The 24,558-nt window shown below is 32.4% G+C and overlaps 1 protein-coding gene across 5 annotated transcripts in view; it reads left to right on the top strand.

Moving 5' to 3' along the window:
* Positions 1-24,558, top strand: part of Nrx-1 (Neurexin 1) — a 962,813-nt gene that overhangs the window by 879,996 nt on the left and 58,259 nt on the right. For all 5 annotated transcript variants that reach the window (XM_081730243.1, XM_081730244.1, XM_081730241.1 and 2 more), the window contains 3 exons: positions 11,555-11,662; positions 14,474-14,666; positions 15,554-15,745. In XM_081730243.1, the coding sequence (XP_081586369.1) occupies positions 11,555-11,662; positions 14,474-14,666; positions 15,554-15,745 (493 nt within the window). The remainder of the gene's footprint in view (positions 1-11,554; positions 11,663-14,473; positions 14,667-15,553; positions 15,746-24,558) is intronic.

Raw genomic sequence — 24,558 nt, 5'->3', positions numbered from 1 at the left:
AATCATCTCCTAAACGTTGTCGGTGTTGTTTTGAAACACCCAGTATAGATTAAAAATATCAGGTATAGATTGGGAACTATATGTATATATTTTAAAAATAGCGTTGTACGCATTACAATAATACCGAAAGTATAAGTTGCTACTGTTATTAATTTGTGTTACACAAATTTAATCATTTATTCACTCAGGAATACATTTCTTTATGTAAAAACGATTTTACTAGTATAACTAATATTCCTAAATAATAGGCTTCTTCTGTAGATGTGCCTATAAAATATTAACTAGTTCTAATAGATATATTTCTATTTATTTTTTATCATTTTGATAATGGATACACATACGTAAATACTACCAATAAAGAAAATACATAATAAAGTAATGATATTTTTCTTAATATGTCACAGCGAAGTCATAAAGCTATAAAGTAAGGGAAAATTTTATACTTAGGAGATTATATATATATCGTCGGCGTTCAGGCAGAAGTCACTAACTCCAAAAACTTATGGCTGGAGCTGGGCACTTCTTCCAGTACGAGAACTATGTACAAGGTGAAGGTGAAATATACGACGTTCTGATAGGTATGAGGCTAGATCTAGCAGATGGCATTATTATGCTAAGGATAACCACGCTTAGCATCACAGTTTCACCTGTTACATCTAACCTCACAATGTTAGAACTGCGTGTATTTCACATTTTGCATCGTTATCCTACTGGAAGAAGTACATAACTCCATTCGTATGTTTCTGGAGTTAGTGACTTCTGCCTGAACGCCGACGATATATTCACTTCAAGAATACCAGAAAATTGTCATAATTTAAAAAAACATAAATGAAATTATCTTTCGATGTCATATTGATATGTGCAGTATATAATACTAGTTCTGCAGAAAATTCTCGAATTAGAATCTGTTCATTATCAATATAGAATAACAAAAATACAGCTAGTGATATATCTACACTCCCCCAAATTTTTTTGAATCATCCCGTTCCTGTTAAATATCGAAAATATTCATGTGATAAAATGTATAGAAGATTACTTCAAAATCCGATAAATGTTTTGGCCATACGTTAATCTTCTCTTATATTCAATTGGTGTTGGCTTCTATCGTATAGTAGATGTAATTGTGCACTTATCCGCAGGGAAAGTACATTTTTCAAAGTAAACAGTGTTGCAATATTCATTACTTATATAAGGCTTACGAAAATGTAGCATTAATTTAAAAAATGAAACTAAAACACAAAGCATGCATTTCAAATATAATTAAAGCTATACAAATAAGTATATATATCTAAAAACAATACAGTATTGAAACAAGATCTTTAATTCAAAATTGTTAACATCTGTAGTGTTTTCATAGTCATATAAACTGACAGATTGAACTACATATGCTAGATGAATGAAGTTAATAATACGAAAAACAAATTTAATATCAAACATTTGAAAATATTCTTCTGAAAATATCTTTTTAACTTGCAGTCTAGTATTGTAACATTCAGGTGATATCTCGTGTAGATTTAAAAATACGACTTAAACAAATAAGGACAGGAAAACTTTGTTTACCTTATTTACCTAACCTTATCATGTGATAAGCTTGCTTCATTATTGTGCATGCTTTAATGATAAGCTGGGCTGTGAATAAGCTCTAAGATCTGCAGCTTCTCCACACATCTTTCTTTTTATTCAATGTGAGCTTTTGCATGGCACAGTTTCACTTATTGCTCAGTATTATGAAATCGATATCCTATTATACAAAAGAAGTTGTATTTAGCGAAAAGATAATAATAATTATCTTATATTATAAATAATGTATATATTTTAGAGTTTCTCAGAAAGAAATATTTAATTCTTAAACTGCAAAGATTTGGTTCTTATCATACCGTTATGTACCACTTTAACACATTTCAGATCACTTAGTAAATAGTATACAACACAGTTAGATATATTAGCAAATTTTTAAAATTATATTGTCAACACAAATATTATATATCATATTGTTTTTATTTCTGCTTTAATTGATAATTTTTATGTTACTAATTAGTGAATATTCTAGAATATAAATCTGAACAATTGTTGATACCCTACACTTTATATCATATAAATATTTCGTTTTTCTTTTACAATAACTGATTTTATTATAATGACGCTTATATTGACAGGTAGTAAGTATAGACATTAAGTTATACTCGTAACTAGTTCTAAGTTTTTATTATATTGTTAATAGTAAAATATATATATATATTAGTGTTATGTCTTGATTTCTTGCTCGTTCAGCCAATTAAATATAGAACAAATCCTTCCCAGAGTCAATCTTATATATGAATTAAATAGAATATATGATGATTAGCTAATCAAAATATTATTTCTATTTTCTGAGAACTATTTGAATATTGTATAGCCAAAAGAAAAATGTGCCTTTTATGGGATGAAAATATTACGGTGCAAATACACTTAAAAACATATGTTAAAATTTAATCAGAATCCCCATAAAATAGTACTAACGTATTCGCCATTAATAAAATTTAAATAGATTGAAGTTGATAATAATTAGTCGAATAAGATTTATGACATATTTCAAAATGTCTTAAGGCAGAATTAAGATTTGTATTAAGGTTGTTTCAAAAATATTTTAGAGCAGTTGTAACTACTTCAATAAAAGTATAAATTGTTGTTTATTATAAAGAACTGGCAATGTGATATGTTTTATAGCAGTAAATATTTTAATTGGCTGAATGTTAAAAACGTTATATTTTTGTCTCTATTGAAGTGGTGGATGACACAATTAACTTGATCTGCATTTTCACAATCAATAAATATTTCAATTTTAAAGAAATAGTCAGTACTATTAGTTTTCACTTTAAATGTATTTAGAAATAGTAACAAAGTAAGTTTACTTGACTAGATGGTTTAGGTCTGTAACATGTTATAGATTTCTTTTAGTTTTCTTGTAGCAAATACGGAACTGCTGTTGTAAGGTTAGTGAGCAATACGATAATAGATGTGTTTATTTGTGTAAGCAACATGTCCTTATTTATTCCACAGTTTAATAATTCTATACGAATATTCTAGGCTATAGCTTGTTTATTTTTTATTCTCTGTAAAGAAATATATATATGGATATTTTTAATACATTATTGAAATACATTGCGTTATTATAAAACTCACTTTCTAATGAAGAGGAACCAAAGTGGCTACTCTGATTTCTGTAGCAGTTCCAGTTACGTACCATACATTTTCAAATCTCTCAAAGCATGTCCAAAAACATCATACCGTCTAGCATGACTCTCATGATATAGTTTCTTCTCAGCAAATGTCCCGCCAGTTTTCTTCTCCTTTTCAAGTACACCTAAAATTGTCCTTTTCTCCCCATCATTTCTAACAACCAGCCAATTCTTTCCATTCTTCTTCACACCCACATTTCTAAAACCCAGTTTTTTTCCATCGCCTTTATGTAATGCCCATGTTTCTGCGTATACTGTACAATACTCCACACGAAGCATTTTATGAGTCTTTTTCTCAATTCTTTATTCAAGGGCCCACAAAATAGACTTCCATTCCTATCCTTCCTTTTATTTTACTTACCGACTTCCTATCGTCACTAATAATACTACCCAGGTATCGAAAAGTAGTCACCTGTTCTATTTTTTCTCTTCCTATTTGACACCGACCGCATCATTCCAATCACCATGGCTTTTCTCTAATATTTATTTTTATTTCATATTTTTCATAGACCCCTCCTCAAGTTTTCTAACATCTTATTGATTTTCTTCTCGGATTTTGCAATAAACACCATATCATCTGCTAAACATATACACCGTGTCATTTTCTACCTCCTATCGAAATACCCTTCTCATTATGTAAGTTACTTTTCACTACCTCTTATAGATAGATATTAAATAACGTCTGTGGGTGACAACATCTTTATCGAACTCTCCTTTCAATTGCACCTATCCTGTATCATTTCTTCTCCTATTCTATTCACTCGTTGCTTCATAAATAAGATTCTTACTGCCAACAACAATTCCCGACTCACTCGGTCGAAAGCTTTTTCTAGATCAATAAATACAGCACACATCTCTTTCCTTTTTTTAAATAAACCTCTCACGATTACCCTTAATAAACTCAACTACATCTCTTGTGCCCTTATCTCTCCTAAACCTGAACTGTCCATCCTCACCTTCTTCCTTTGTTCTTCCATACAACCTTCGGTTCAGTATTTTTTATGTGTGTTATGCGACTAATAGTGCTGAAGTTCTCACATCTGCCTGGATTCGATATCTTAGCCAGCAGTATTTGATGTCAAACATCTAGGTTAATTATTAATATGTTATTCTTGTTTAAAAAGTGGAGGCTATAAAAGTCTCAAGTCTGATCTGACTACATTTGTACTATATGTGGTATCTTAAGAAACTACATTAAAAAATGTAGTACATTAAAATTATTATTATTAATAGAAGAAATGTTATCAAGTTAAAATAATTATATTCGCTTCATTATTATGTTTATTAAATTAACCCAAAAGCAGGGCTTCAATACACACATATCTTGTGCAAGTTTGTAGCAAAGAATAGGGTTGCAAGCTTAAAATATTTTCATTCCCATAAATTTTCGAAGCGAATATGAAATTATTATATCCTAAAATATAATATTTTAGCTCCTCCGTATTTTTTGAGGTTAGTTTCTCTACTATTTTAAGCTATGCACAAATGTAAACATATACCATAGTACGACTTCAGGAAGATTTATTTTGTAAATATTACTTCAGAAGTTGTTGAAGATATATTTGCTCTAAGTACGAAGTGTTCCTAGAAACCTTATTAATTTCAAATTTTGTCTCCTTACTTAGGTTTGTCGAAGGAAATTTTCTTCTTTCTTTGAAGAAAAACTTAAGTTCAACAAAGGCAAAGAGAATAAAATATTTACGATCCCTTCAAATATTCTCTGTTTGTCTCAGCAACTTTTCTCATTTTCTAAATTAGATTAATTATATCTATAAATTAATCGTATTCAGTCCTTTTCTTTCTTTAATCATATCTCAAATTATTTTCCTTCTCACTTTCTGCTTTAAAAAAAAGTTTCTTTAGAAAACTGTTGAAGCATTGCGTCAAGCAGTAACTGTAATAACTTTTTAGACATTCTACAATAGAAGTGTGTCGTTCGAGTCATAAAACAATTAAAAGCTACGGTAACGACGGAAATCGAAGTTACTCAACATTAAAAAGATAGGGGGAAAGAGTGTGTATGTATACGGTATGTAAAGAACGTTTTCATTACTTACTGAGAACTGACTAAAGTTTTACAGAAGGAGTATTTAAATATTGACAAGCGCTGAAGGTTAGAAAATGAATGCAATAATTTCTGTATTCTATCGTATTTTCTGTATCACACACTTACGTACATCTTATTTTAACCCACCTTAAAAATTTGCGTTAAAGAATATTGTTAAAGAAGAAGAATATAAAAATTGTTCTCTCAATAACATATCACCAATTTGAATCCAGTTCACCTTCTATCATAGCACTTAGGACGATTTTTTTTTGTTGGTTATTTCTGATAACGAAAGTTGCATAGAAATTGTGAAAACATTTCTACTCTATAGTGAATATATTCTTTACAAACATTCTTCATAATTATTATTATTATGCTTCCTGAAGTTATATAAGTTAGGATTTATTTCCCTTTTATTGAGTTTACAATCTCATCTCACAACAATATATCAACAAAAATTAAACGAGGTAAAGAAAACCATTCAGACATTTTTCTTATACCTTGTCAAATAATTTTTTACTCGTATTAGTGACATTTTTAACATGAGTTATGACAAGGCTCAGTGGAAGAACACTCAGCTCTGGTGCTTGGGATCCTTGGTTCAATCCCAGCTCACATCAAATGGACTTTCTCGTGGACTAATATAATATATGTAGGTTTTCTCGGCGTTCTTCATTTTCCTCCCTTTTTCTTCGTTCCATCATTTTATTTATTTACCACCACCGTGTCCCTTAGATTCGGTGCATAATCGTGGGATGTAAAAATAGAAATTTCATTTTATTTCATGAGTAATTATATCAAAGATTTTGAGATTTTTTCTATTATTTATATCTTTATAACTTATAATCTTTATAATTCTTTATTGAACAATCATACAATTTTACTATTTACACAATTGTGCCGAATAAATGCGCGATAGATACATTCATGTGCGCTAAAAACAAATACAACAACCTAGAATAGTCGTGGCAAACTACCTGGATGAGAAATTGTAATCATAAATATATAAGTATTTGGCCTAACGCATAATGTAGGAATCTAATAAATACATAATAAAGTTCTTCAAAATACTTTCAAATTGAACACTATTATATTATATACCTAGGTAGTATAATATAATATATATAATATAATATAAAACTACATAATATATATTCACTACTAAGAAAGGCTATCGAAAAATGACTACTTTTGTGGCACTTCATAAATCAACCTCCTTGGTTACACAGTATTACTGATCAAACACAATATCTACGAAGTACTAAATAAGTATTTACAGACTAATCTAATAATAACCACACCCTATGGATAATTACTGAAACACCGGCGTTCAACAGTATCATAAATACTTCTTTACCAACTCTCTTTATCTTCCCGGCAATCTGTAGTCTATTTTATCCAATGTAATTGACATCAATTCTTCATATGAATGTTTTTTTCGAACCAGTGGATTTCCTTGACAGATATATATGTAGATTTGGATTACATGTAACATATCACCATTGTTATATCCAATATAGTATCATTGCTTTCGAGTTGATTATCAAAAAAAACTTTTTTAAAAAAATGTGCACATCAAGTAAATTTACAGCAATGTTATGAATTCCTATACTCCCATATTAAGGAGAATAGGTACTTCAAACTAAATTAATTCAATATATTATAAAATTATACAAATCGAGTCAATTCAGTATTTCAGTACAGACATTGATCATCTTGGTAGTAGGATCTGGATTGAATTGATTGAATTTTCTGTTACACTTGATGAATATCGAGATAGTGCTTACGACCCTTTTATACCTATATGTATAAGTAATACAGTATAGATAGCAATCTCGTAAAAAATCCTAATAAATTTTTAATGTAAGTAGAAAACATTATACGAGTTACAAGTACAACTACAATTAACACTGAAATATACTTTCATTAGTTTTTACGGCGATTAAATAAAGTATAATGTCTTGCAATGCTAGTCTTTAACAACTTTGGTTTAAACGTTTTCGGCGTTTTCATAAAATGTTTAAGTATGTAGATTAACAAAGATGTTCCTAACTGTTGTCCTATCAAACCCTCTTATGTTTTTTGTTCTCTTTAACTACGTGCCAATATCAAAAGTCAGAGCGAGTTTCTAGTATGAGCACTATATTTTTGCAGGAATCAAATGATCTTCGTCCATCTGGGAATACAAAGAGAAATAGAATCGAAAACACATTTAGAACAAATGAGAAATAGCAAAAGAAAAAAGTATGAATTTTAAAACAGAAAACAGAGTCAGAGAATGAGAAATACGAGTAAAATCAAATAACAATGGGAAAGGAAAGAGAAAATTAGGTAAAGAATGTTATTCTATGTCTCCACTCTTGTGGAAAATAGGCATCTAAATGAATTCCTTGTCTGTTCACCGGAAATTTCTCTCTGTTGTAAACATTGTGTTTTTCTGAGAACAGAAAAACAACATTGTAAGAGGCAATTACTTCCAAATGCAAGATAAGAGATTATTAAAATGCCTACATGCCTTCAAATTACAATATCGGTATAAGTTAAGAGTGGTTCATTAATTAAAATACCTACGACAGATGAGCAGAAACAATCCAAGAACAATGAAAGCTAATACTTAGGTATTTTACAACTATTTCCAGTGTATTGATTTTCTAATTGGTTAACTGGAAAACTTAAACTTGAAAAGGATAGTTAATGAATAAGCGATTTTAATTCAAATGAAAATACATGTTCAGCGATTTAATTTCAGATAGTTCCTAGCAGGATATCATAATTCATTTTGTAGTTTGTATGAAAACCCAAGCGGAAATAATTAAGTATGACATGTTATCTTGAAATTTTTCTTCAACCAAATAAGCTTTTAAAAGGTTCTGAATTTCAGTATGTTTTACTTTCTAAATAATACCATAAATAGTCTAAATTCTAAAATAGTTGCATTGATAAATAATCTAATTAATTTGAAGAGGAAGAAAAATATTTGCTTTCCTTAACATATAAGAGACTTGTCCTTGTAGTTAAGAGCCTGACACTAAAAATAATAAAAAATTTACTATTTTCTTTTGCTTGTTTTTCGTAAGTGAAAGGAGAAAATGAAATGTAATTTACCTCAATCATATATAATGTTATTCCACAACAGAAAATATAAACCTGAAGAATTTTCAGTGTTCCCATCCATAGAAATCGCAGTGTTACCAGAATAACATTTCCCCTAAAATCTAAGTTAAGGGAGCGACTAGAGGAACGAACTCAACTGCATTTGATTACGTATCATGTTGTTTTGGTATCCTGTGAACTACTTTTTAAATAACATTATTAATTAATTTTAATAACTGTACGCTAAAAAACTATTTATTTATTACAAACTAAATACAACTATTATTGAAAAAGTAGTTCACAGTATTTCACGAAACTACTTTCGTTGAGAACAGATCTCTGCTTACTGATATTACAGTAATTAATAGAGGTATATTTTTTTAAAAAATCCCACCAGACTTGGAACTGCCATGGCTCCTAACTTTTGTAAAGTGGGCATGAAACACTTTACTTATGTATTCATTTTGAATCGGTAACACTGCAACATTAGAGTCTCACGAAAATTAGTAGTCAGTTGATTACAAGATAGCAACGATTCAGGAGAAAGAGCAGTGTATTCTGCGACTTGCTTAGTTTAAATCGTGTGTTCCAAATAGTTTACAGTAAGAAAGCTTCAGATGATTATTAGAAGCTATTTTTATTAGATGAAGCGTTAGAAGGTGGTTTAAGAACTTCAAAAAAAACTGGAAATGTTGTTAATTAATATGTAGTGATAGACCTGCATCCAACATCAATATAATTGAATCAGTGAAAGTGATTGTGCCAGAAGCCCTAAACCCCCTCGGAAGAGGGATTTCAAATACGGAGTGAGTGCTGGCACAACATAATATCTAAAACACTTACGAGATAAACCGTGCAAGAGGAAATTCACGAGATCTTTAAATCTTTGTTAAGCATATATATCTCTTGAGAACAAATTTAGAATTCACGAGTTCTACAAAGCTTTGTTAAGCATATATATCTCTTGAGAACAAATTTAGAATTCACGAGTTCTACAAAGCTTTGTTAAGCATATATATCTCTTGAGAACAAATTTTGAATTCACGAGTTCTACAAAGCTTTGTTAAGCATATATATCTCTTGAGAACAAATTTAGAATTCACGATTTCTACAAAGCTTTGTTAAAAATATCTCTCTCTTGAGAACAAATTTAGAATTCACGAGTTCCGCAAATCTTTGTTAAGCATATATCTCTCTTGAGAAGAAATTTAGAATTCACGAGTTCTACAAATCTTTGTTAAGCATATATATCTCTTGAGAAGAAATTTAGAATTCACGAGTTCTACAAATCTTTGTTAAGCATATATATCTCTTGAGAACAAATTTAGAATTCACGAGTTCTACAAAGCTTTGTTAAGCATATATCTCTCTTGAGAAGAAATTTAGAATTCACGAGTTCTACAAATCTTTGTTAAGCATATATATCTCTTGAGAACAAATTTTGAATTCACGAGTTCTACAAAGCTTTGTTAAGCATATATATCTCTTGAGAACAAATTTAGAATTCACGATTTCTACAAAGCTTTGTTAAAAATATCTCTCTCTTGAGAACAAATTTAGAATTCACGAGTTCCGCAAATCTTTGTTAAGCATATATCTCTCTTGAGAAGAAATTTAGAATCCCTGAATTCTACAAATCTTTGTTAAGCATAGATCTGTCTTGAGAACAAATTTAGTTATGGGGAGAATTTATTGAAACATGAGTAATACTACTTTATTCGTCTTTTTTAACGAATTGAATCCAATAACACTTTGCTATTTTTCAAATGGAAATGGTGGAAAGCTTTATAAATGAGTACAATCAGTCATTCTTCCGATAAATATCACAATCAAATATTCAAGTTATTTTGTTTATGTCTGTAAACTATTAAATATATGAGATCAATTCATCGATAAATGTTGGTAAAGGCAAATATTAGAAGATAGGAGAACTGTTTTTGCATGCTTGAATAATATTTATGAAGGCAGTCATAGTTATTTAATGCAAACATATTAAGTATACAAGATACAGTTACTTACTAGAATGATTACCGTAACATATGAAACAGTTTAATCTGATATTATTTTGGCATTAATTTCACGGCGCTTAAATTTATAGTGATCAAATAAACTATTTTCTATTTTAGACTGTAAATTATTATTCGATTAAATATTTTGCAGTTAAGTAAATGTTTGTATACAGTATTTCAATGCACTACAACCTATACCGCAGAGCACGAAAGAAAGGTTAGAGCATTACCGAACTTTGAGGAGTATCACTATTGTAGACGTAGAATAAATATGTTGATGGATTCAGAAAGTAATTCATCTATAGCAAATATAACGTACATTTAAGAAAATATATTTCATGAAGAATCTTTGTGGTAATGTAACATATACTTATTTTAAGATATTACTGTATATAGAATCAAAGGCTTCGAAAAGATCAAACACATTTACGATTAACTTATTCTGATTATTATTTAGAGTGAATGTATTGTAGGTTTAGTTCTCATTTCAAATCTCCGTTTCTGAAGTATGGATTTACACCATATATAGTGTGACTCATCTTTTGTATTTATTTCATATGGTACTCAAAACACTATAAAAATTAAATACTTTTTAGCAATATTTTTATTTCTTTTCACTTCAAGATTACGAAAGGAAAATTGCTCAACTTTTGTAATATCTCTTTCTATTTTTTCACTTCTCCGAAAAAAAAATGTAATTGGTAATTAGTAGGACTAGTAATTACTTCTATAAATATTGACCGATTACTACTGTATGTACAAGGGCCGTTCTACTTCCATCTTGTCAGAAGTAACAGAAGTAATGAAAGTCAAGGATATAAGTAATACATTCAAGGATACAATTCAGTCAAGGACAAAAGTAATACAAAAGATTTTAAAACCTTGCATATGTTGTTGTTGTTATGTTTTGGTACGGTACCAGTGTCTTTTTCAAACTATTCTTAGCACTGAGGAAGACTGGTGGAGTACCAAACAGTATTTTTTTAGTTCATGTCTTTTATATATTGTACCACACTCAACTTTGACCTAGTAGAACTCTCACTGATAGAATATGGATATTGGTTCCGTTCCGAGAAAAGAATGGTCATCCCCACTTCCATGTGTAAGGTATAAAGATGCTATATAGAGTGTTTATTTCCATTTATTATCACTTGTTTGATACTAATATCTATATTAAATCCATAAAGGTTTTACCTCCGTGGGACGCTACACGTTCTGGCGCCATTTCATTCAAAATCAGAACAAATGAAGCCAACGGACTTCTTATGTTCAATAGTGGAGGAAGTTCGTCACATGTAAGTACATACGCATATGCTTTTAGTTGTCTTGTTTCTTTAAAATTGAACTCTTAATGGGTGTGTCAAGTACTCGTCACTTCCTGTTACAAAAAAATGAAAGGTCAAAAAAGTTATATGTTCAGTTCCAAACGACATGATTTAATAATTAAGTTGAAGTACTGACTACCAGAACAGTATATAACATTTATTCCTGAACTAGGCTATTAAAAAATTGTAGCCTCATAATATCAATATAAATATCTGTGTAGAGACTTTGAGACGGTGAAGTGGAAGAAATAAAAATATATACAATAAATAAAATAATATATAAATAATAATTTTTATATATCAATAATATACCATATAAAAATAGTAAGATAAAATATTTCTTCCTCGGACAATATCTGATCTGAGAAAATTTACCAAAGTTTATAGATAAGTCCAAAACATAACGTGTATAGTGCATTTCATTGGAAAATAACGAAAACAAGTGTAGCCTGAAGTACTTCCCGGAAGTAAGTCATGCTTCGACTCATTTACAGTTTCATAATGCAGTCTGCGCAGACATGAAAGACTAAGAAGAAGAAGAAGAAGAAGAAGAAATTACCTGTGCCATTTTCTTAGCCTCATAGATCATGTCACAGATTTAGTATATATACTTTAGCCTATTGATTTATATGAAGATTTTTTTTATTTCCTACGAAATGAGCTGGAATTTTAATACGACTAATATATAGGCCTATTACTATATAATATTTTAATATAATTAATATATTGTATTAATACAGTATAATATTAATATTTTATAATCAAATTTAAAATTTATATATAATCCTAATTCAATTTGAATAAAAAGTACCGGCCACCTCAATAACTATTCTCGTTCCAATTCCTTAAACTAAATCAAATTATGCTATAGCTGTTATGAATCATTTTCTTTTGAAATACAAACAAAATCACAAGACATTTTCGAAAACCTCCGCCTAAAGGAAACTCGCATGCAAAAGTAAACTAATCCCTTGTAAATTTTCCATGAGAAATTATTTTTTTAATGCTATATGTTAGGATTATTAATGAAGTATATGTTTTATAAAATATCAACAAAATCGCATTAGTTGTATTTCACAAAACTGTCAGAAAAATTACCCCAACCGAAAATTATCCCTGGTGATATTCTGATGGAAGTGATACGCAAAGTAAAAGGAATATTAATGAAATATTTATTTATGGAATATAAACAAAATCCCCCTGAGTAGTTTTTGGAAAAATCGTCCGAAACAAACTCACCCTCAGAATAAATTACTACTCCTCGATTTTCCTCAGAGAAATTACTTATAGCACAGTAGGGGTTTTCAATAAAATATTGATTTATGAAATATAAACAAAATTTTTAGAGTCGTTTCTGAAATTCGCAACTTTTCTTTCTTTTATTTCAGTGGGTTTTCACGGGGTTCTCCCGTTTCCTCCCACTTTCTTCATTCCACCATTTCATTCATTACTCATCATCACCGTCTCCTTTAGCCTAGCCGGCATAACCGTGGGAGTAAAACTCAAAGATTTCATTTCATTTCATTTTTTTATTTCAGTATACTACCCTTATCTTTAGGACTAGAAAGATTTTTTAAAAAAAACTGGGGAATCACATAAAAACCTTAAGTTTAAAATTTGGTTCAGATCAGTTGAACAATATCGCCACTAGGCGAGTGTACATCAGAACGGATGGACGGACAGATGTGAAAAACAACTTTTTTGGTATCTATGAAACGTGTAAACTCGTTGAAATCTCGAATTCGATTTTTTTTTATCGATCACGATATTTTCTTCTCTCCTTCCGTCGCTCGAAAGTAACAAGCAAGGACTGACAGAATCTTATCGTTCTTGTTATATGTCCATTGGACTTAATCCTTTATCCGTAAAACGTAGTTTCCTTGTATGTCTTTAAAGAAGACAATGATTTAAATAAATAAATAAATAGACTTTCCTCTGTATCCTTTAATTCTCAACATAATAAATAAATACTAGATAAGGATTGGAAATAGAAAAAGAAACTACAATTCTTCTTTTTCCTGACATTCATATATTTTTAACATATTAAATATACATATTTAAATCATATTTCTTTATAGACTGGAATATTTCTAGAATATTCCGCTCATATTAATTATCCTAAGCACAGTGACGACGCTAGTGGAGGATAAGAGGGCGCCGCCCCCAGTGACATCGCCCACCCTTCCTCCCGCTGCCCCACCATGCATGTTGTATTGTAATGTAAGTTAAATAATATAAAAACTATTATTTTCAGTTGCTGCCCGTCCCCCAAAAAGTTTCTACCCCTCTGCTTCTCCCTCACCCCAAGAAATTAAAGCTGGCGTCGCCCTCGTCTCAGCATATTCCAGGAATATTCTTGTATCCAGGAATATTCATAGTGTTCCAGGAATAAAGAATATTACTAATAATGTTGAAGATTCTGAACGTACATGTAGGATTACAAAACAACACTACAATTGTATTTTTAATATTATTTCTAGTAGTAAAATTATTATCCAGTTACCTTGCAAAATTAATTTATTTCACCTTCCTGTACAAAATTTTTCAGAATAAGAATTTTTAAAGCACTATAAATATGATAATTTTTTGCCATTATTCGAAAATCATAATGTGCACAGTTTATTCAAACTTTCGTGAAGTTCAATGTAGCTTTTTTTCACCTAAATTTCCGCTATTTGTCCAACTACTCTACTTGTATTAAACTTCATTTAATCATCAGAATTTCCTCCTGTTAATGAATTCGACGTAAAACATAATTTCGTTTTAACTCTTACTTTTCAGGGAGATTTCTTTGCGTTTGAGCTCTTGGACGGCCATATTTATCTGCACTTGGACCTTGGCTCTGGGTCGGTCAAAGTGAAAGCCACGACTCGTCGAGTGGATGACGGTTCATGGCACGAAGCAGCCCTGAACCGCAGCGGACGTATCGGTCGCGTCACCGTTGATGGAACAGCAGCTAATTTCATCACTCCAGGTATGTTTCCTGCGACTGACAGCAGATATCATTCTTCTTTTTTCCTCCTTCCTATGTGAAAATGTTGACACATAATTGAATCATTGCTCTTGACAAGAATTAATTTGTTATGAAAGGCAAGAAACACGTTTCAAACTGAAGGCTAATTTAAGCTTTTCTTTATCAGAGGTACGGATGGCAGATTCGATTAACTGAACCCCAAAAACTGAAGTATGTTAATATATACACTGTGTAATCATTTGACAGAAGTATTCAATGCTTTTGTGTAGTAAATAATTTAGCTATTTAATGAAAGGTTAATTATATACAGTAAATATACCGTATTTCGTGTGAAGGTTTGGAGTACAATTTCCAGAACAGTCTGCTTGTATATTTTGAAGTTTCTTCATGTTTTCCCCTCAGTTGAACATTGCTACAATACATTCGAATTGGACATTGCTTCTGTATTTCTAAGTGCAAAAGAGCATAACTCAACTCGCATAAAGAATAGTGAGATGGCGAATTACCAGCAAAATCAACTTTCATTTCTAGTATGCGATATAAATACTCATCCAATCCTGGTTTGCTGGTTGGATTGGTGTCTAGCATTTCTTTCAGCAGTGAGGTTATGTGAGACGTGGGCCTACAGTTTAAAGTAGGATTCGAACTACATGAGCTCCGGCCGGGAATCGAACGCAGGTTTTAAAAGATTGTACGGAATCCATATAATATTCAGTATATCCATTAGATGTCCAAGGGTGATTGGGACAACCTTCAGTAACATTTACAATAATATTCAATATTTCAACGTAACATTAGGATATTATATTTTCAGTCTTCAGCTAAGACCTAAAATTGTTCAGTAGCTTAGAACAAAATAATCATGATTTTTCTTCTCTTTTCCACAGGCGATTCTCATCAACTAGACCTAGAAGGCTCTTTGTATATCGGTGGCTTAGGACCACCGAACACTGTTGTTCCTATTCCTCCAGTATTGTGGTCAGGCATGTTACGCTATGGGTATGTTGGTTGTATGAGAGATTTGGTGATTAATGGCCATGCTGTTGACATTGCGAAATATGCCAGACAACAGGATTCGGGTAAGTATATTTATATCTATATCTCCATCTAGCCTAACCTTTGTCTCTCGCTATATATATGGATGACCAATTCCGGAATTTTTACTTTCAGGAATCTGGAAAGTAAAATCAGAAAAATTCTGGATTTTTTCGAAATCGGAAAAGAAAAATTTCCTACTCCAGAAAATAAATTTTCCGGATTCCGGAAGATTTTGGCCATCACTAATATATGAATAAATTTATTGATTGATTGAAAATGTAATGGAGGAATCAACATCTGGACTGGGAGACCCCGTTATAACTTGCAGCTGAAGGAAGCACCCAAGGGTACAACTTTACAGAACATTTTCGCTTTTATTTGGCCTGTAGAATGACGCTCTGTTGTCTGTGGGTGCTATTTTTAGAATACCCAATATATGTATATACACACCGGGTATTTTAAAAATGGCGCCGACGGACAACAGAGCGTTATTTTAAAGGTCAAATGAAAGCGAAAATATTCTGTAGAGGTGTACCCTCCACCCGGTGCCTTCTTTAACCGCTATGAGGAATTAAAAATTTAACAATGTGATAACACAACGTCGTAGATTAACTTGATAACATTAGCATTACTCCACCAATCCTTCAAGTACTTACATCGATTGCCAAGCTAATAAGTGCTAGTTTCAAAGACTAACGACATTAAGTGCTATCTGGAAAGAATCGATGTAACTGATGGATTGGTGTATCTACTCTGTGGTTCTTTATTTGCGACGTTGCCACATAGTGCAATTAGCGTCTCCATGTGAAGACCCGAAATATGGACAATTATATATATATATATATATATATATATATATATATATATATATATATGTGTGTGTGTGTGTGTGTGTGTGTGTGGTCGCTTTCTTTTAACTTGTAAATTAGTGTTCTGTAGTTCCTGGGCACCATTTTCAGAACACCCGATCTATTATAATATTATGATAGAAAAATTGAAAATTTAGAGGAGTCAACATCTGGACTGGGAGAGCCCCGATACAACATATATCTCATTACAACTTGCACCACACGCTAAGATTTCAGAATAGACGTAGCTGCGGCCTATCCCCCCTTCCCCCATGAAATGGTTTGATTTGATTCATTTTATCTTCCATTGTCATGCATTCGAAAAATTCCATTGTCAACAATTCTTCAATTCACTGAAATAACATTTTCCTTGATTTTTAACACACTTGAAACCCAATAAAATGAGCCCATGAGAATATTATAGATTCAAGATTGATGTACTTTAATTACCTTGATGCAGACCCCTTATGAAAAATTCGGCTACACCAATGGCCTCAGTCACGATTACGAAAACTGATTATTTTAGGAAATACGTAAAGTCCCTACCATTCCTCATGGAAGTTTTACCACACAAGTAAATGTTTATTTTGCATCTCTATGATACGCCTACGCCTGCTAAGCAATAACTCTCGTAGATCTAAGTCAATCTGTCTGTTTATTTTTTCATTTTATCTTTAATAGTATTAGGAGTTTTGCGGTAACATCACACCACAAATTTTCGTGTAATATTACCACACGTGAAATACTTGTGATTACCTTTTTGAGAGCTAAAAAGTTCAGAAAATCATTAATTTGGCAACAATTATATGGATAGGATATCTATTAACTGTTTTCAAGAGTATCTTTAAACTATTATATAATAAGTAAATTATTACTTAATAGTGCATAAAATTTTTATTAACATAAAACAAAATGAGCAATTAAAATAATATTTTTAATACAAATGTTTGGTAAGTGGAAAGTGAAAAAATAGTTAAAACATTCAAAAATAAAAATAACATAAGGTTAAAATTATGTAAACTAAAAAATAAACTTTTTCATAACAAACTATAACATAATATTTAGCTAACCTCAATATGTGCATTTGTAATTTAATTTATTGTTTACAAAAAAAAGTTAAAAACAAAATATTTAGTAACGTTTTGTTAAACAAATACACAAATTTTCCAAAACTAAACAAAAAACAAAAATTACTTTTATATTTGTATACATAATAATATTTATTAAAAAACTATAATTTAAACATTTTAAAATTTAAAAATAGAATACCAACTAGTTGTAACAAACAAAAACATTTACAAATATAAAAAAAAACAAATTTTATAAATCAAATAATTATTTTTTAAAAATCATTTAAAATTAATTCATTATTTATTTGGCTTTTACCATTTCAAATTTACTTCGTTTCGTTTAGTTTCAACATAATTTTTTTAAATAGCTGTTATTAAAACATTAAGTATAAACTCAAAAAAATATAACTAATATATGGTGTAATAAAACAAGTTAAAATTATTTATTAGCAATTTACACATTTTTATAGTTATTATATGATTTTTAATAATATATTTATATATTAAACTTATAAATAATTGTTTCTTTTATTCTAAATATTAATTAATTACATTATGCATTCTTCTTCTTATTTATTATTCCATCTCTTTTATCTACTATCTGTCACATCTAAATAAAATATCATAAATCATTTAGGTAATGGTCTCCATGTGACTGCCAATACACTATAACTCTAATCCCACTATACTACCCGTTCCATTATTGTGGTATGCTAATACACTTTACCCATTACACTGTTATAAATTTTGTTTATTATTTTATATATATATGAGTTTATTATTTTATATATTATTTTATATTTATATATGTGTACGTTATATATGAGACAAAAATGAAACACAAATAACCAAATAAAACAAAATTAAAGATAGCAAAAAAGGAACGTATAAAAGGTCAAAGTAAAAGTATACCATCCATTCTTCCCTACCGGCGCACCACATAGTTGCAAAAGGTAAGCTAGCCAACTATTCCAGCGTTAGCCCTACGTTGTAATTGGCCGCTTGCTGGGTGTTTGCTAGGGCTGTGCGATATCGAAATTTCGATATCGACATTCGATATTTTTTGATATCGATATCGAATAGATATATCGATATCGACAATATCGATATCGATATCGACAATATCGGATATCGATATCGACAATATCGGATATCGATATCGACAATATCGATATCGAATATCGATATCGACAATATCGATATCGAATATCGATATCGACAATATCGAATATCGATATCGACAATATCGAATATCGACAATATCGAATATCGATATCGAATATAGACAATATTGAATATCGATATCGAATATCGATATCGACATCAAATATCGATATCGACAACATCCAATATCGATATCGACAACATCAAATATGGATATTCAACATATTGATTGGTCTTGAATATTCATGTTGATGGGGGCCGCGGTGGCTCGGTGGTAGAGCGTTTACCTCCGGCGCTTGGGGTTCCGGGTTCGATCCCAGCCCCTGCCAAGTGAACTTTGTGATGGCCAAACACCGTGTGTGTGTGTTTGCTCGAGGTTCTCCCGTTTCCTCCCACTTTCTTCATTCCACCATTTCATTCATTTCTCATAATCACCGTCTCCTTTAGCCTAACCGGCATAACGGTGAAACGTAAAACTCAAAGATTTCATTTCATTTCATTCATGTTGATATAAACAATCTGGTCTCAAAACGTTTCAATGGGGGATATCTCAGAATACTTGTTAGTCACAGAAAACAGACTTGTGTTCCTTCTAATCCACCACTCTTTTCTCAGAAAAAAGTTAATAAAAATAGTCATTGAATTGTCTCTCTCAGTTATCATATTGGTCATCATTGCAATGAAACACGGTGACATATAATATGCGTGTTTTATTTGTGTGTAGGTGTTTATTTCATGTATATGCATTTGTGAATGTGCGCGTGTGGCGGTATGCGTTTGAGAGAGAGAGAGAGAAGTTCTTTCTATATCATAAAACGTGCGTGTGTTGTATATTAAGCTCAGGCACAAACAATACTTGATCCAGATATGGACGATAGAGGCCGTGGTGGCTCAGTGGTAGTGCGTTCACTTCTGGTGCATGAGGTCCCGGGTTCAAACCCTGCTCTTGCCAAGTGAACTTTGTGGTGGACAAACACCGTTGCGTGGGTTTCCTCGGGGCTCTCCCGTTTCCTCTCACTTTATTCATTTCACCATTTTCATTAATTTCTCATTATCACTGTCTCCTTTAGCCTAACCATCATAATCGTTGGACGTAAAATTCAAAAATTTCATTTCATTTCAGATATGGACGAATGACGTACCCGATCAACAAAAGCAAAATCGGGGAATCCCCGTTTCTCTTTTGTGCTAATCATTTGATGCCTCACTGCAACAGGAAATCGATGCATATCTTTCAGTGCCTTTTACAGACAGTGGTGCTATTCAGCCGGTTCACACCGGTTCTAGCGAACCGGTTGTTAATATATTTCGAGATTGCTAAACCGTTTGTTATATCCAGGCATAACAGTAAATTTTATTCAGTTATACCCAAGAACGAGCAAGTTTCAGTTTGTTTAGCTTTGTTCTAAGAAATTCTTACAGCTACAGGGTTAGATATATGATCTCTCAGAATAAGATATAAGCGATTTTTCCTTAATTTCAAATTTCCTTTAAATGGGCTGGTTAGATATCAAGAATGAAAACTAGGATCACATGAGTGCAGTGGTGAGGGTTATTTACATTTAAAACTCATACATACCATTATCAATAATTGTTGATCCATTGCTGGGTTAAAGTGTTTCCAATACTTCTTGACAAACATCTATTTTGGATAATTCGTTTCCAAGATATTCCCAGTGCTACCTAATTTCGTCACAACACCTTATATTGGGTTGCTGTGTAGGTTTCTACTTGTCACTTGTGGCATCCAGTGAAAAATTTGCCTTTGTCTATTTTGTATGATTTGCTTCCTAAGAGAGAGGGAGAGAGACAGGGGCGTAAATAAGGGCCCCGCAGACCCCGCATAGCGGGAGGCCCATGCCATCACGGGGCCCCCAAATTGTGATGTAGGACGTAGAAAAGGGGCCCCATTCCACGTTGTCTGCGGGGTGGCCCCCAAGCCCCTAGCTCCTAGTAGCCACTGGAGAGAGTTATTTTTCTATGTATCCATCTACTATCTCTCTCTCATATACCGGTATATATAACCAGTCACCGAAAATTAGTATAGCGCCACTGCCTACAGATATGGAAGAAAGCCTCTTTCACTGGAGGAAATCTCATGACAGTGAATTTCCAAAATTAGCTCTTCTGGCTCGTAAGTATTTGTGTAGGTACCAGCGTTCTATCGGAAAGAGTAGTTAGTGCAGAACATGCGAAACAACTGATTTTCTTTCCATGAACAAAAGAGCTCGTTCCTAAATTGCAGTGTCATGAACTTCAATGCATCATACATTTCTAGTTGAATACTCAGTGCTAATAGGCATAGTTCTAAACAAGACAGTTATTGTTCATTTTTCTCTGTATGTGTGATGTGTGTGTGTGTGTTCTTCTAAGTTAATCCGTTGGCTTTACAAATTTAACACTTGGACTCTATTTTAATATCCAATTAAAAGAAAGCACGCGATCAATAGAGATCTCTTTCATGTTATTATTAATTTCATAATCTTTTTGCATTAAAGAGCTATATGCAAAGACTTGACATCTCCCACATGAACTTAAGAGGTTTCTTGTTAATGGTTTTGTGCAAATTCATATCTAAAAGTATTCATGTTTTATTAAATTTAGGCTAAACCTTACGTCTTATACCATTATTCAGTTTTGCTTATGAAATCAATTTAGAAAGGTTCTAAGTCATTCCTAATAACAGTGCACCTAATAATGCATATTCTAATACTTAAGCAAATACAAAGAAATAGGGAAGTGTTAATAGTACCTAAACATAATATGTAGGTCTGTGTAGTGAAATGACAGAATGGAGGCTTTTGTTTGTTTTAGTGGGCTGAGTTATGTGGCTCAACTTACATTTAGTAACCACATACAAATAAACGGAAAATTATTACTTTGCACAAAAAACTAGTAAATTCTTGTTTCCCTGTCTGTTTAGATTTAAGCAAATTTTAGCACAGGCATTTGATTTTTCACTCGCAATGGCAATACAGCACAAACATTAATTTTAGTGAGAATATCAAGTTGACTCGGTTAAGGAATGCAGCCATGTTAATGATGAGAAATATTTTGGAGGGCATAGCTCCCCGGCTCTGCACTGGTTTTGGCTTTATCAAGGGGTGCCCACAAGGAGGGGGCTATGACGCAAACTGCGTCATTGAAATATTTGGCGGGTTAAAAATCTATATAAAAATGTTTGAGGGGGTGTAAAAATTAATCGAAAAGATTTTTTTTTCATGGAAGAACACCTATGGATAGACAATTTTGGGGGAGTGCGTCATGAACATAAGGGGGGGTGGGCACCACTACTTTATCTTCGAAAGGAACATCATTTCTGCCCAATACAATTTTTGCACAAAGTTTGGTTTGATTCGGTGAAGAAGTGTAGCCGATAAGTTAAATACACAATATTTAGGTGGATTAAGTAGACGTAGAAACATCCCTACCCCACCGCCGCCGATTTGCACTATCTTCAAAAGGAACCAAATTTTTAACCCTTACTAATCCTTTGTAAATTTGGCTTCATTCTGTTAAGAAATGAAGTCAAAAGAGAAAATTAAATATTAACATGGAATGTTGGGAAGCATAGTCCCCAAGCCCTACATTAATTTGACTCATGAAGCGGGGCGTTGCAAAACCCGCCGCAATTTTTTCGAGGAAGTTTGAAACACCAATATCGAATATCGATATTGACGATATCGAATATCGAGGATATCGGATATCGACAATATCGGATATCGATATCGAATATCGACGATATCGGATATCGATATCGAATATCGACGATATCGATATATCGACATCGATATTTTTGCGATATCGATTATCGATATAAGATGATATCGATATCGACGATATCGATATATCGACATATCGCACAGCCCTAGTGTTTGCCAACTATACCAGCGTTGGCCTTACGCTGTAATTGGTTACTCTGCTGAGTGTTTGCCAACTGTGCCAATGTTGGCCCTACGTTGCAATTGGCTGCTTTACTGGCTGTTTGCCACAATAGTCAACGTAGGCCCTACGTTGTAATTGGTCGCTTTGTTGGATGTTTACCACAATACCCAACGTAGACCCTACATTGTAATTCGTCGTTTTGTTGGATTTTTGCCACAATACCCAACGTAGGCCCTACGTTGTAAATGGTCGCTTTGTTGGATGTTTACCACAATAACCAACGTAGGCCCTACGTTGTAATTGGTCGCTTTGTTGGGTGTTTACCACAATAGCCAACGTAGGCCCTACGATGGTAATAAAGCTGCAGTTGGGAATGTGAGGCCAAAACTGTTGGAAAAATGAAGGCAAATTCTTGGCTGGCCAACATATACATTATAAAGCTTTCTTCTTGCTTTCTACCAAATTCCCAACTATATGCCGACTATTACCCTAGATAGGGCTGTGTTGCTAGGGTGGACAGAACAATATAATAAGGCTTCACACTTCCATGTCCTCGGCACTTAGAAAGTGATGTGGCAAACATTACGCTCGTGCCGCCTTTACTTTTTCCGTCCCATGTTCTTGCAGATTTCCATTTGATAGAGACTGTGTAAACGACAAATTAGTCCCGGCAGTAATGTAATGAGGCTCATACGGGAGTAGGCTATATATCGTATAACCATCTACTATTTTTATACTCCAGCCTACACTTACCATAACTTTACGAAAGAATGCAATTACGGGGTTGGGTATAACAGAGGCAGATCTAGCCCGTGGCTAGGGGGCCTAGCCCCACCCAGTTTTTTGAATAACAAATATAATTGAAACTATTATTTATATATTTTTGAAAGTTTATACGAAGCAATGCCTTCTATTCTTTATTGGAAAATTTTTGAAACATTAGATAGTTTCAGTTGCAGTTTTTCAGTGAACTTTGTGGTGGACAAACACCGTATGCGTGGGTTTTCTCGGGATTCTCCCGTTTCCTCCCACTTTCTTCAATCCATCCTTTCATTCATTTCTCATTATCACCGTCTCCTTTAGCCTAATCGGCATAACCGTAGGACGAAAAACTAAAATATTTCATTTCATTTTAATACTTGAGGTCCAAGATGTCAACGTCCAACCTAGTCATAATATCCATCGAGAGAAAGTTAAGTTGGAAACTACTGTAAGGCTCATCAAAAATTGTAAACTCATGATATACTTATCATAGTCTGGGTTCTGGCTGCTCTCCTCCCCTCCCCCCCCCCCCGTTTTTACTTTCTAGATTCGCCACTGGGATATACGCTATATTTTAAAGCAGTCTAGCGTATTCCTCACCAAAAATTCTAGCATTACATCAGCAGTCCAGCTCCATAGGTGGATTGAACTCGTATAAATAGATAGATTACCAGGTGTTCCACTACAAATGAGCCAAAGAAGGAAATGTAGATAGTGGCATGCGGTGGTCCTAAAAACCTACTGAAGCAGTCGAATGTTTAGTACACTTATTAAATGTATTATATTATTCATACAAGCTATACAAATACAAACGCATAATAATATTACACATTACGATTTGCAAGTTGCATATTATATTGCCTAATTCTCTGTTCAACTTACGAATTACTAAACTACAGTATTGAAATTTTAAAATACTCACTGTTAGCAAAATAGGAACTCCATACGCAGCGATATCCATCCTGCATCTAAATGCTTGGGCACACTTCCCCTCATCCGAAAGAAAATAGTAGAGGAAACCGAAGCTCGTTGTGACAAAACGAAGATAACTTGCTTTGTGTACTAAATTTTATTGAACTTCGGAACTATTCGCCGTTCTTGAAAACTTCATTATGGTAGAATTAA

This window comes from Thermobia domestica, chromosome 11, assembly GCF_964235325.1.
Source record: "Thermobia domestica chromosome 11, izTheDome1.hap1.1, whole genome shotgun sequence".
Taxonomy (NCBI): domain Eukaryota; kingdom Metazoa; phylum Arthropoda; class Insecta; order Zygentoma; family Lepismatidae; genus Thermobia; species Thermobia domestica.
The sequence above is the reverse complement of the archived record's forward strand: the minus strand, read 5'-3'. Positions and strand labels throughout refer to the sequence as shown.